Raw genomic sequence first — 15178 nt, forward strand, 5'->3', positions numbered from 1 at the left:
ATCAGCCCCAAGCAGCATGCGGTATGTCTGGGCCTGATGGGACTTGAAGTCCCAAAAACTTTATAGAGTGCTAGAGGTCAGTAAAGCCTGCTTTAAACCACTGGAATATATAATAGCTTTGTACACAAGTACATAAGCATAACAAAAGATAAAAATATGCTTAAAGAGCTTCAGCTATGGCTCTAGATCATTATATAACACAGATTGGGGCTTTGTGGTTTTTTTAATCTTGACCTAGTCAAAGAATTTCATAGGTATCACAACAAACTCTTGGACAAATCAATGCTGAAAGTAGACAATTAAGAATCCATGCAGACAAATTGTTGAAGGGTTATTAAAGTCACAATAAACTGCACAAAGTTATTAATTAGCACTATCACAGCATGGGCTAAAAGCTTAGTTATCAATCACATGATCTACATGTATAAAGTTGTATGTCCATTTCCAGAATCTCTTGTTAAAGGACCCTGGGTTTAGGGGTGGGATAACCTATAACCAAAACCTTAGAGAGATTCTTTCAATCAAGCATAGAGATAGATCAATCATCTATCTCTAAGGCGGTTTTATATGGTGGGCTTTTAACAATGCTAGAGAAGCAAACTGTAAATTCTTCAGAGTCAGGTGGCTTAAATTTACACAGCTCTCACACAATTTTTTCTTCAAGAGGAGGATGCCACCATTCAGTACAGTCAGCTCTAGTTATAGCAGAATTCTACACCTTGAGAAGGACTGGACTTGACCCTTTTCTGGTATCACACACATGAGCAAGAGTTTGCTATCTTGCTCTTTAAAGAGGGCTTAATATTTCTGCACCCTGTGGATTATAACTCTCTTCTCCCCATGAACAGGAATTACATTTTTATTCATCTAACACAGGGATGGGGGGGGCAATGACCCTCAAGATGCTGTTGGATTCCAACTCCCATCAGCACAAGCCAACATAGCGAAGAATGAGAGGAATTATAGTCCAACAAAATCCAGAGGGACACAGATCTGATTTAATAGGCCTGAACTGAGCTCTCAAGACAGTTTACACACTAATATACAAAAATTCAAACTAGCACCACAACTCTAAAACTTTTAAATTAAAATCTACGGGAACCAGCAGAATAAATAAAAACTACCCAAACACTTCTAGAAACAAGCAGATTTGAACCATGTGTCTTCACCGTATTATTAAATTGAAGGACTGTGTATGAAAATATCCAGTGAGTGAGTATTCTCAAGATACACACATCTCTTGGAAGGCATTAAAATATACATGCTATACTTCAAATCCATTTTGTGGTTGGGAGCTACAAATGTGCACACCATCTCCTACATTTCTGCAGCACCTACTATTTAAATGAGTTCAAGATTGGGACACCTATCTTACGTATGTTTGGAAGGAACAGGAGAAGATCAATTCCAGCATGCCACAATGCACAGAACTGTAAAAATCCTCCATTTTCAGGGTTGCTACAACGTGCTGGCATCATCTTTAAACGTTGGCATGCTTTTAGTCCTGGCACTCTACCTGGATGTCCAGAAGATAATAGTTGCTAGAAATGTTTTATTAACTGTATTTTATGCACTGGCTCCTATGCCTTGTTAAATCACAAAGGTAGTGGCCTCCCAGTTTAGACTACTGAATGCGCTCTACAGAGGATGTTCTTGAAAACAGCATGGACATTTGCAGTGCCTGACAATTATTTTCTCTATATAATTCAATGTGTTTATTATTGTCCATAAAGCCCTACATGGCCTGGCATACCTTTTTCCATATGTACCTTCCCTGAGAAGACCTTGTGCCATCAAGTATAAAAGTTAATTCAGGAGTTGTTCATTTTACAGCCATGACAATAATTAAGGTTGGGGGCCTGCCAAGTATCCAAACTGTTTTGACACCTGGTAATTCCTTTGCTTTTTAAAATGATAGGAAACTTAGCATGTTTATTGCTTGCTGCAGGGAAGGTATAACCTAAATTCTGGGGTTTACATACTGGGCTAGATTCACAGTAAGAAATTCTCAACTCTGCTCACAGATTTTGCATGCAAGTTTTATGACAAAGCACATTTAAATGATAAGGTCAAAGACTGATGCCTTACTGGCTTTTTCCTTTAAAAGAGCCACTTGCTGCTTAAGGTATTCAATAACTTGATCTGCTTCTGCGCCCTTCTGCTCCAGCCTGTTCAAAACTGCGTTGTTGGCTGCCATTTTCATCAAGGAACGGACGAAAAACCTGAATAAAAGGAAACAGGATGATGTGAATGTTTTATTAATGCAATTATCTGCAGCTCTGTTTTGAATTGACTAAGAACCAGCCACTGCCAGCGCCGTAGAACATCTAACAATAGAGCCTATTGGGTTTGCCCTGTCTAACTTAAAACACTCAGATTAAAAGGAATTGTCAAGCTGATTTTGCTGTGTGACATTATTTTCCAGTATTCTGGAAGAAAAGTGATTATGGTCTACCATCTGTAACAAACATGTTTCTTAATTCTACTTTTTATATAATGCAAGGCTGAGTCTGCTAAAGTTAGGTCGTTTTAACCACTACTGATTTCCAAAAGAGCATTGAGGTGTAGGGCAGGGGTGGGAAACCTGTGCTCCTCCTGAGGTAGCTGGACTCCAGCTCCCATCATCCCTGACCATTGGGCCATGATGGCTGGAGCTGATGGGAGTTGGGTGTCCAACCACATCTGGAGGCCCATGGGTATAAGGGTTTTGTGTGGCACTGCCAACTTATCAATAAAAAATAAAACTTTGCTAACTGTCAACACTGGAAGGGCTATGGAAGTTAAAGGGCAACATCCAGTGATCTTCACCCACGTGTTCATAGAGATCAATTTCTGCTATAGAACTTTCTCTCCCCCCCCCCCTTGCCTCCACCCTGACACACCTCCAATATTTGCTCTGGAAGGTCCTCTAACCCCTCCAGAACATATTTGGGAGCAGGAGGTAGAGGGGGAAGGAAGATGTAAAAGTGCCATTACACAAGCAGACATTTGCTCTTGCTACTTTGGGTTTTACCCAGTGTAGTTATTCATATTATTTTTTCTGAAAATATATTATACAATGATATTATACCTTTTTAAAAAAAGAGCACATAGTTAATAATGATCTCTACTTCTGAACAAACCTAAAACAGCAAGCCTAAAACAGCAGCAGCATGTATCCAGGAAGTGATATAAAGAAAGAATTTTGTATAATCAAAATTGACTGAAGCCGCCATATATAAGAGGAAAATTCACAGCGCAAGTATAAACTTCAAGGCAGTAAGCTGTAGTTTATTTCTATGAGCATGAAGATCCAGAGCAAAAAGACAAAGAAACATCTTGTGTAATCTGCACAGAAAAGCAATTCACCATGTGCATCGTGCAATTCCTGGTTTTTAAAGATTCCCCTTTGTTTCTTTTCGTACCAAAAGAACCTAGCAATTAAAGCTTAAGGACTGGTGTTCAAAGAAAAAAGGCCTCAAGTAGGTTTTAGATTCCAGTCCTGATTCCAGGGAGATTTTTAAATTAATGCAGGATTAAATGTATGTTCTATGTTACTAGACAAACACAGCCAAATGTTGTTTTCTGTTCTTCCCTCTGTTTGCCACAGCAGCACTAGAAATGAGAACGGTAGAGTACTTTTCCTGAAGTAGTCTACGAAATCTAGAATGCTGTAGACAGCAGAAAATGTATGACTGCTGAAACATGCGATTTACAGCATAGCTGCCTTGTCTGAAACATCAAATTCTAAATTGTGTCCTTTGCTATTACCCCATTCATCAGATCACTTCAATTGTACTTTATATAAAAAAAAAACTAGTTTCTGAAAAATACATTGTCTAAGAATACTATTCATAATACTTATGGGCTAACCAAGTCACTATATACAAAACATGCTACCATACAACATAATTATTAAAGCAACAAAATATCCAGTTTTCATTGGGATAAAGACTTCTCAACTTCTTATAATTTGTAGAAGATAAAACTGGAGGATTATTACAGGGATTATTCTAATTATTCTAATACATTGTAATTACAGGAATGTCATGGGAAAAACCACAGCTATAAATCAAACTAATTTCTGATGCAGATTGGAGGGCAATAACTTGCTTCAGTGACACGATTATCTGGTTATTTCCTTAATGCTGAGAGAAACACTGGGTTCTTTTTGCTAATCTGAGAACAATTCTAGCTGATAAAATAATTATGAACCAAGAGATCTCACAACAAAGAAGACATTGTGATATTCACAAGTTGTGCTTTTGGTTCTATCTAGCCTAGTATTATTCTTTAAATTCGTTTCTGAAGCATCTGCTTTCAATATACAAGTCTTAACACTTTAGACACAGCATTTAAACAAAGAAATAGAAGCTTCTTACTAGCAAACTGTGTTTTAAGGATCCAAAAATATACCCTGACAATTTAAGAAAGCATGCAAGTTACATAAAATCAGTATTAAATGCAATCCTGGGCTTTATAGGCCAAAATAATGAGGACAGTAACAATAAAAGGAATCCCCCAAATGACTGCACTTAATCATGTGTCAAAGAAACAGAAAACATAATCACTTTATCCAGTGTCATTTTTTTATACCCGCAGTTCACTATGCACTGTTAAATCAAGTAGAAAGAAAAGAAATATATCTTCTTAAGCCCAAATAACTGGAATGGTTAAAAAAGAGGAGACAACCCTTATTATTCTGCTAGTTTCTGTATTACCTGAATATTAATATTTGGTCCAGTGCTGAAACTGAAAGCATAAACCAGATTCAAAAGCACCCAGCCACACTGTGTGGCAGCAACTGGTCCTGGTCAGCTATTTATAAGCACACCACTTCAACAAGATATTAGGATGGTATTTCAGTCATATATTTGGACTAGTGCTTAGGTTTAGAAAATATTCTGCAGATGATATGCATGTAGAAATGTACTAGTTTCAGAGTTATCATACTGAAAGCCTGGAAAGACCACTTGAATTTGGCCACAGTAAGTGCTGGATTGATGAGTTTTATGGCTACACGGCAGAATTTTTGAAGCTAACACCTCTGGCTTTCCCCCTTTTTCACTTGGGAAGCTCTCTGGTCATTCAAGAGATAACAGATTTTCTATTTTCTATTCAAATAATAACTTATGGGTTCAGCTATAAGACAATTACTGCTTCAAAGCTGCAGTGATTGAAAAGTAACCTATCTGTGCTTTACAGATATTTCACAATTTGTTTAATTTGTGTTCCGAAACAACAGTGAGAGAGCCTAGCAGTGTAACAGTATAGACTGTCATTTTATGCCAGAGTGACACTAGTACAGGACTGCGGAATGGCACAAATGTAGTTAACCATGGTTTAATGATCAAGCAGGAATGGCCCAGTTCACATGTATCACTAAGCCAAACCATGGCTTAGTGAGAATGCGTGAGGGTTCCTAGACAAGAGACGACAGGTGCTGAGAATAGCCACAGTTTCACACAGGGTGTCATCCAAACCCAAGTTTGCAGTTTGTCCTCTCCAGACAAATCACAAGCCGTGGATACTGTTTTATAGCTTGTGGTTTATCTGGAGTGCAACAACCCACAAGCTCAGGTTCACACAGCAGGTTCAGCCAAACCAAGGTTAGCTCATGGCAGGGCAACAGCAGGAGAAACAAGGGGGGAATGTAGTGGCCGGGATCTCTACTCTGGAACCAGCACACTCACAATTTCACATTGAGCCATAGTTTGGCTTAGAGCTACATGCAAGCCAGGTCACAGTGTGTGATATCCTACAGCCGATGACTTAATTATTCCATAAATCACAAATGCTTAAAAAAAGAGAGAGAGTGCAAGCAAAAGTCCTTAGATTTTGTATTCCAGCCACACTGACACAAGGCAGATCAAGCATTTTTCCCCCTGTTTGGATTAAGCAAGGGAAACAAATGTCAGCATTTAAACAAACATACAGAAATATAAACTTTGCTGCAAACTGTTTTTTCAAAAAACCTAGCACAGCTGTTGTGGTAGAACATGGGAACTTCAGTAGGTTAAGTTCAGCTGCGGGACTCTTGAACGAGTCAAATCACGATCCTACTCAATTCACATTGCGGAAGCTTAGTTGAGAGCTCTTTAGTAGCACTTAGCAGATTTCAGTTGAATCACTTCATAAACTTTTTACTGCTGCTTAAACCTACCAATTTCAGCCTACCTGTGCAACAGATTTCTTAAATACCGTAAATGTGTGATCTATAAGATAGTATACTTCCACTTAAACTTTCTTGTATTAAACTGCACTTACTGGGAGTAAGCCCCACAAAACTCACAAGAAATTTACTTCTGAGTAAGCATGTACAGGACAGTGATATTACTCAAAGAAAGCAATGAAACTAAGAGTACAAGGTTAAGCACTTCCTCAGTAGCACTATATGTAAGATAATACCGATAACAGCTGAAAATAGATCACCAGGGAATTTTTTTAACAGGCTCTGTTACAACAGATAAGTCTCCCTATGACTAGTGTATCTATTTTGAACTGCTAGGATTTCAATCTCTGTTGTTTAGTTCAGGCAGTGCACCGATATTCTACACAATTTCTACACTGAGCAGAATACAGCCATACAAGAACCCTAAGTAAAACTGTTCAACATCTACAATTCTAAAGATAGTCATTGCAGAAGAAGTATGCCAACAGCGGTACGGAGATAGATTTTACCACTGCCAAACAGGCAAGTTGCTTTTCTATTTAAAACCAGAATGCCTTTTCAGCTACAGATTTTTATTTTTTTAATCTCTGGATACACTCTTCTCTTTTGCCTGCGCTGTAGCTGTTTAGGACAGTGGCCCTAGTTTCTAACTCTCAGAGTCCCACATCTCTTTGTCATTTTGGCAGAACATTTTACTGTATGGTAATTGGAATAATTAAGCCATCCCAAGTACATTTTTAATATCATTCTAATAGGAATACAAACCCATTCAGACCACAAAGTCGTCCCCCCTCTAAATACAGTCTATAAAGTATGTTGAGTTATGTGGGAACAATACACTTGCTGGTTTAGCAAATGTTTCTGGCCACCCATTCAAGACTGAGCTAACGATTCCACTTCTGCTCTCTGGATACTAAAATAAGGATGCTACAGCAAAGATGTGTACAATAACTTCTCTTTCTCACAGGCTACAATGGTGCATTTGCCAGCTAGCTAATCTTATCACAAACATACCCACACCGTGTTATATATTGATTTGAGTTCTAAGCAGCGTTCGAAATTTGCAGCTGCATTTTGTATCTGGCTACTGGCCACAAGCCTGGGGATCCTTGGATCTTGACTGTTTTCACACACTAGTAACACATTCTGTAGAATTCTATCCGTTCTATTTTATCTATGCAATCAGAATGAATTTCAGAAACCAAAAAGTCATACAGTCGTACCTTGGTTCTCGAATGGGATCCATTCTGGAAGTCCGTTCACCTTCCGAAAATGTTCAAAAACCAAGGTGCGCCTTCCGATTGGCTGCAGGAGCTTCCTGCATTCAATCGGAAGCTGCGGAAGCCGTGTCGGACGCTTGGCTTTCAAAAAAAGTTCACAAACACTTCTGGGTTTGCGGCGTTCGGGAGCCAAAACGTTCGAGTCATAAGGCGTTTGAGAACCAAGGTACGACTGTATTCAAAATATGACTTTCCAGACGTCTGGCCCCAAAATGGCAACTAGGCATTCCGTTTTGGTGACTGTAACCCTGGTTTAAGAAGCCATTTGGTGCCTAGCTTATATAGCTGAGTTTTTAATACTGGTTCTAAGCTACCATGCACCCATGTTACTCGCCCTTACAAGTTCTCTGTGGAAGCTTTCATGCTTTACAAAAATAGAAAGATAAAAGTATTATGCCTAACTGTGGAAGTAAAACAACAACAACAACAACAACAAAAGCCTGAATATGAATTTGTACAGAAGCATTACCTTTGAAAAAAATGGGAATATTTTTCTTTTAAAAAATCTTATTATATTGGTTCACCGACACATAATCATATAGTTAATTCTACAGCCCTGAATGGGCAAGGGAGTTAGCTTTCTTAAAATTGAAGTCACACAGGAGAACAATTTAAATTGCAAATTGGCTCTGCTTGGCAAGCAGGTCTTTTCTCCTTTCCTTCCAGGTGCTGAACAAAGATGATCCCACAGCAGTCTCGACCGAAATAAAGCCTCAACCAACACTCTTTCCTCATCTTCATACAACTTAGTCTAACTTGGGTGGAATGGAACAGTCACTTGAATTTAGACTCCCAAATGACAGCTGCACTGACAAGATAGAAATCACATTTCTTGATCATCTGCCTATTTACTCAGAATCAAGTCTCCCTAAGTACAAAGTATGGTATCGAATGAAGTAATTTGCTTAGTGCAAGGACTTCTGGCTGTGCAATATAACTTCCGGTTCCACTGATTGCACCCCACTAGATCTGTTCTGGAGGTTCCTCCAACCCTGTGGAGCAAATCTCGGGAAGAAGGGGGGCGGGCAAGGATGTTCCATTGCACATACAGAAATATATGTGCTAAATGGAACTACTTCATTGGACACTATCTAGTGAAACTAAGGATCCCCGGCCTGCAATGGATGCCTAGAATTGCAGCGTAAACAATTTCAGCTAAAACTGCAGGCTGTTATCAGCATGGATATAGTTTACTTCAATCCAAATGAACCCAATTCCTCGGCAAAAAAAAAGTAGTAAGCAGTGAAGTTTAGAGAATTAATCAGCAAATTTTCAATTAACTTTAGTACATACTGAAAAATAGGTATTTGGTCTATTTAGACTGGGATCTTAAGTGTTTGCTGACAGAAGGGGTTTTTAACAAGGAAGGGTTCCTCCCATTAAGGAATTCTTCCTCCATGAACAGAAGCTTCTCCTGATCACAAATAAAAACTTAGGACCCAAGCCACTAATAATTTATTTTTCGAACACCTTATGCCTGAATGGCTTGAACCTCCTCCTATAGCTAATGGCAATCTTCCTGCTACACAAGGGATAGTTTGAAGTCCCATATACAGTACTGTTGGATATACATGAAACGCTGTCTGGTGTTCCACCCAGAAACAACACTTATACAATAGACATGTTTAATAGCCTCCACATGGCTCTGGTACAGCCACAGTTTTCTGATCCATTACCTGCTTCTGGCCTTTTAAATTCCAGACCAGAGCTGCAACTAGCAAATTATCAACCACTGACCAGAGGATTGGCTGTATGCATAAGAGCCAATTTACACTCCTACTCAGCCAAAGCTCACTGGAGGGCCATGGGCGGTCACCCTCTCTCATTCCTTAGGCCAAGCCTGCTTTGAGATCATCTGCATTCAGCACCTGGAGGGAGAAGGGACCTGCTTGCCAAGCAGAGCCAATTTGCAGTTTAAATTGTTTTCATGTGTGACTTGAATTTTAAGAAAGCATGCTATCCAAGCAGTTGCTAAGTTCCACTTAAACATTTGCACAAATAAAATCTCAAGGAAAGCGCAGAGCATTGGAATGCTTTTGGAAAGGCAAGGCTTAATGTGTGACTGAAGAAAGCATCATTGGATGAGGAAATCTCAGTACGGGTTCAGAACGGGACCAGTGTGGAAACAGAAGGCGAGATGGCACAACTTTCATGTTAAGGAGAAAGGGTTGGGAAGAAAGAAGGTCTATGGATAGCCATCTCCTTTCACAAAACCCAAAATTATCTTCATTGTTGGGAAGTTATTGCTAGTTACAATACTATGATGATCTGGATAAGAGTTAACAAAATTGAATGCTGGCAGGACAAAATAAATTATGATTGGCAAGCTGGAGCTGGGGAAAGTGTGCATCTTGGGTGTGCTCCAACACACGACTTTGATGCTTGACTCCTAAAGCCACAGCTCTGGTTAGAAACACACTTTACCAGATTTAGATGGTCAAAGAGGCAGCTATAACTTGTCCTCTAGCCAAGTTCTCACCACTGTTATTCATCCAATGGCAAGGTCTTACTTAGATTACAAAAACATGCTCGACGTTGGGCTCTCCTTAGAAAGTTAGTAAGCTTAACCAGTTTAAAATGCAGTGGCCCGCTTTTTGGAAATAGTTCCAATCCGGAGTCCATTTTAACTGGCTGATATCCTATGGAATATTCTCCCTAGAGAACTTCAGAGGACTTCCTTTTGCATCCACCATCAGCAGCTTAAGATACTTCCCTCACCCAAGCATTTATGTTGAATAGATTTATGGTTGATCTGTTATTAGTCTTGTTTTGAGCAGCTGTTTCTGCTGTTGTCTGATATTTTTATGGGCTTTTAAATTCATTAATGGTTTTTTAAAAAAACTTTTTACATGTTGGTTTGAATGCCCATTTGGCTGGAACGGTGATTAAGTAGTTGTATAAATAAACTTGCACCACAGGCCATATTACTATGGCACAAACATACAATTATTCCTTTCATTTATGTTACTACCCACAATTAAATTTACATTCTCCTCTCCCAGGTTCCAAAATGCCTAGTCCCTGCACTCATTTTAAAGCACAGTTACCAGAGCTTCATACGAAAGCTTCTGCTATGGGCCAAAGAGTGCAATCCTATACATGTTTTATTGCTGGTTTGGAAAGAAGTGTTATGTTGTCATAGTGAACTGCATTTTATTATAAATTCTTTTTTGGCTATTTTTTAACAGATGGGCTTTCTGCTGGAATGAGATATACTTCCAGGTAGGTGACTAGGGAACAAGCCCCACTGAAGACAATAAAATTAATTTCATCGATCATAGAATTTTAAACTTGGAATGTACCACAAGGTCATCTAATCCAACCCTCCTGCAATGCAGGAATGTTTCACCCAATGTCAAACTCAAACCTATGATCCTGAGATTAAGAGCTGAAATTAAGAGTCTCATGCTCTACTGACTGAGCTATCTCAGTAAACGAGCAGACAACCAAGCTGTGAAGCACATTAATTTTAAGTGATATATTTAATGAGTTAAATATTTTTGAAGTGATATATTGGACAATAGCACAAAATGCATTTTGAAGATCCACATTTCATTGCATGCAGATATTTCCACTTAAACATATGCAAGCAGGGAACAAAACTTAACAGAAGTTTTCAATTGAGATCTTAATGCTTATACATTTTATCTTTTCCATGCAAGACATTTTAACCAAATTATACAGAAACATCCATTGTTGATATTCATCTGATATCTTTTCGAGCTAATCATTGTGCTATGTTTTAAAGAGTGTTTCCATTATAACTGTAACCTGTGCTATATATGCAAACACTGAGTAAATACATTATGTGTGAAGCAGCATAGAAGCTGCCAGAGTTGAAAATAACTCCAATACTAAAAGAAGAAAATCTCTTAACTATCTCTTGGGAGGCCACGATGAAATATGGAAACAGATGTTCAGTTTATTTAAGACATTTATATCCCACCTTTTGCATAAGCCTCAAGGCAGTTAACAAAACCACATATAAACAATAAAACACAAAAGACATAAACTAAAGCCATGGTGAGCTAGTACAAAAACTATTAAACAGCAACCTATACAATTTTAAAAGGGGTGATCAGATAATATGTAAAAATAAAAGGCTTGGGATTGGGATGGACTTTACCTGCTGCCTAAAGAACAGTAAAAAAAGTGTGGGGGGGTACTAAGTGAACATACTTATGGAATAAATTTATCCATAGAGAAGGTCCTCCAGTTCTTGAGATCAGCATGATCACTGTTCTTTATTACAGTAATAAATGCTATTAAAAATAAAGGATACCACATTAGACATTTTAATAAAAGGTCACAGCTAAATAAATGGTTGGAAATATGGTCTGTATTTGAAGAAGTCAACCACAATATATTTACAGAATTATTTGGCAACACCACTCAAAGATGTAACAAAATGCCCTGGTATATCTTGTAGCATTTACCTTATTTAATTTGTCTCATTTAACTTATTTAACTTACTGCAGTCATTTGCAGGTTTTTCCATACTCCTCAAAGATCAAGGCACTCTGACTATACACTCTTGTTGTTTATTGGGCAATCACTGCAGCTAAACAAGTTAGGTGGACTCAACATCAGTTACATATTTGAAAGTCAATGTCAGCTTGTCTCCTTGGAAGTGAGAAAATCTGCAGCAGAGAAAGCTCCAGCTGCACACTTGTTTCAATTATTGTGCAAGACAAAAATATCTCCACTTTTAGCATTGCCTGGATATGTATAATGCTCAAAACCTAAACAGGACTGCTTCTTAAGCAATATTCTTTGATTCCTGGTTATTGTAACAGGAATCTCAAAACTTTTCTCCTCACCTCTACAAATGTATAGAAGAATCATGCCTTGAAAACCAATTCAGATGCTTCCATTTTTAGTATGTTTGTACCTTCCCGCTAGAAAGCGGTCCCTATTTATCTACTTGCACCCGAGGGTGCTTTCAAACTGCTAGGTTGGCAGGCGCTGGGACTGAGCAACGGGAGCGCACCCCACCGCGGGGATTCGAACCGCCGACCTTTTGATCGGCAAGCCCTAGGCGCTGAGGCATTTACCCACAGCGCCACCCGCGTCCCTGAAGAAAGCAAGTACTTGCTCACAAAGTGCATAGTGCAATTTGCTCCCACTATATGCAATGGCGGATGCCAACTTGACCAGCTTTAAAATATCAAATTTGTGGAGGATAAGGCCATTGACAGAAAGGCCAGATGGCAAACCTTGCCTAACCAATGACAGAATTAAGAGTCCCCACCACCCTCTTCACTGCAGCAGGTTGTTCAACTCTCATAGCAAGCAAGATTAGGGAGAGGCCTAGACAACTGGGCTACTGAGGGGATTCTAAGCAACTGGAAGAGTGATTTGCCAACTGTGAGCCAGCTGCAATTTCAAAATGCTTTTTGCCAATGTGCACAGAGCAGAAGCATAAAAGAAGAAAGGAATGGAAGCTACTTAAGGCCTCAAGACAAGCATAGTTGAACACTTATAGGAAAAACTGTACCTACCAGTTCTCTCACACAAATGATCTCTCAATCCTCAACTACAGAATAAAAATGTCCTCTTCTCATTCCTAGTCTAAGAAAAAACAGTTTTAAAAATGAAGCGCTATGGGGGCAGGACACAAGACTCAGAACCCACTTTTGCTCTTTAACATGGTCCACTCACTGCCAATGCCTACGTTTTGCTTCCCCTTAATTCAATGTTACATAAATAGATGTTAGCACAACTCACATTTAACAAGCACAGTCAGCGCAGAGATCCACGCTGCAAAATTCAGCAGAAGACAGGACCGCAAATCTGCTTCCTCTTCCCTGCCAAATCTGTAAGCACCTGATATCAGGAGAGGCAGTATTAAGCACACAAATATCTCTGGAGAAAAGTCGTGTAAATAAGAAAGCACTGTGCTCTCAGGACATTGCACAAACAATATTAACCACCATTAAGTATTATACAGCTCACCATTGGGATTAGTAATTTTTGCACTGTGTTAAGCCACCATGATGATTTAAGAGGCACATGGTAGGAGGAGTTACAATATATTTCAGAAAGAATTTGATGGAGAATTACCAACAGAAGCACGCACTGAGGAGAAATGAGGAGTGACAGGGTTAGCTTAGATGAGTAACCACCAACTCACTTCTGATGAAGGAGATACACCCATAGTTTGGGAGACTAGCTGCAGGCTAATTTTGTCCTTTCCATAATTCAGAGATTTAACCTGGCCACAACCCATCCAGCATTGATAGTTTCTCTCTGCATTCATCCCCACACCATTCACCATCATATCTCACCAAGAGCCATTCTCAGAAATTGTTCTTTACATTCTCACGCTACACCTTTCAGCACTATGCTTAGAGAAAATTGCTTCAGGGCAATCTAGTAAACCTCTGATAAACCTAATAATTGGAACCAAGGATTGGTGGAACTTAAATCTAGAATCTGCATCCATTGCCAAGGTTCAGTCTTGTGAAGATAAAGTACCTGTGAACATGTACCAAGCACTCTTTCCCATCCTGTCAAGTAATAACCACAACCAACTTTCAGGAGCCAAGAATGAAGATGAAGTTGGCATGTAAAGGAAATAGAAGGAATGTTTTCTTAGCTCCAGCATTTCAAAGCTAAACACAGACTGCAAACCTATTATATGCTTCCAGAGGGATAGCTTTGTTAATGTGTTGCAGCAATCTTTTGTGACATCTTAAAAGATGGATAAATTCATTTGTACACTAGAGTTAGATACATGATGTGCTAGCACTTGACAGGAATGTAAATAGCTGCCTTGTATTGGGTTTATCTAGCCAAGTACTGTGCCCTCTGATGGGCAGTTGTTCTCTACATCACCTGGTGCTGGTTTCTTTTAACTGTTGATGCCAGGGACTGAACTTTGGACCAAGCATAAGCTGACAGTATGTACTTGTACTTCCCTACTGAGAAAAATGGCACCAAATAGTCCCAAAACTCTAGATAAAACAAACTAGTTTAAAGGAACGACAGCGGCATATGCTTTGGAACAAGCTTTCACCCAAACAAGACCAGCGAGTGCCCACGCAGCCACCCAAGTTCACGACCTTCCAGTCCTTACATCCTCACTGTGTCCACAGGATACTTCTCTCCCCTCCCCCAATTGCTACTCTTTGCCCTCCCTTCACTTTTTCTTCCAAAATGCCTTTTGTGACTCGGCTCCTCCTGTGCAAGTAAGAAAAGAAATAAAAATGACAAGACAATAAGAGGATTATGACTGTCCATAGGGTCTCTTTCCCCAATCTCCATTAGTGTGGCCTCTACAAACAGGCACTGTCACTATTACTTACATTTCATTTGCCACACTGCCTTTACGACCACTTGCCTATACGAAATCCCAGTTGTGTGTGTGAGAAATCACCTATATTTTAGTCCACGAATGCTTATGCCAGAATAAAAACGCATTCGTTTTTTGAGAAGGTAGGAGACCATTTCTTATTTTCTTTTTTTGGTCGTTTTTTCCTGCTGTAAGAGACCGACCCCTCCACAGAGTATTGCCATTAGGGCAGCAGTTTTCCCAATTCCCTCATCTCCAACCCCCCCAGCAACGAAGGGCTCCTATGAAGCTACATGCCATTTACAGGCCTTACCCTAAGAGCTCCCCCACCCCTTCAGCGAAAGGTAGGCCAGAGAAAGGTAACCCGCCCCCACCCCTTATAACCACAAAGGGAATGAGAAAGAGAAGCCACCCCACTCAGCCTCTCGCCGCTCCCCAGTTTAACTGCCCCCA

The 15178-nt window shown here is 39.5% G+C and overlaps 1 protein-coding gene across 10 annotated transcripts in view; it reads right to left on the bottom strand.

The window, feature by feature from the left end:
• AIMP1 (aminoacyl tRNA synthetase complex interacting multifunctional protein 1) overlaps positions 1-15178 on the bottom strand; it is a 36345-nt gene that overhangs the window by 21079 nt on the left and 88 nt on the right. For 2 of the 10 annotated variants that reach the window (XM_083756818.1, XM_083756816.1), the window contains exons 2-3: positions 13159-13257; positions 2089-2222 (exon numbers count right to left, since the gene is read on the bottom strand). In XM_083756818.1, coding sequence (XP_083612944.1) covers positions 2089-2222; positions 13159-13160 — 136 coding nt within the window. In that variant the 5' untranslated portion in view covers positions 13161-13257. Of the gene's footprint in view, positions 1-2088; positions 2223-4700; positions 4795-13158; positions 13258-14738; positions 15168-15178 lie in introns of those variants that run through there. The other 8 variants (XM_083756815.1, XM_083756814.1, XM_083756810.1 and 5 more) reach the window with 7 other exon arrangements.

The sequence above is a fragment of the Podarcis gaigeae genome, assembly GCF_964106915.1.
Source record: "Podarcis gaigeae genome assembly, chromosome: 9".
NCBI classification, from domain to species: Eukaryota; Metazoa; Chordata; class Lepidosauria; order Squamata; family Lacertidae; genus Podarcis; species Podarcis gaigeae.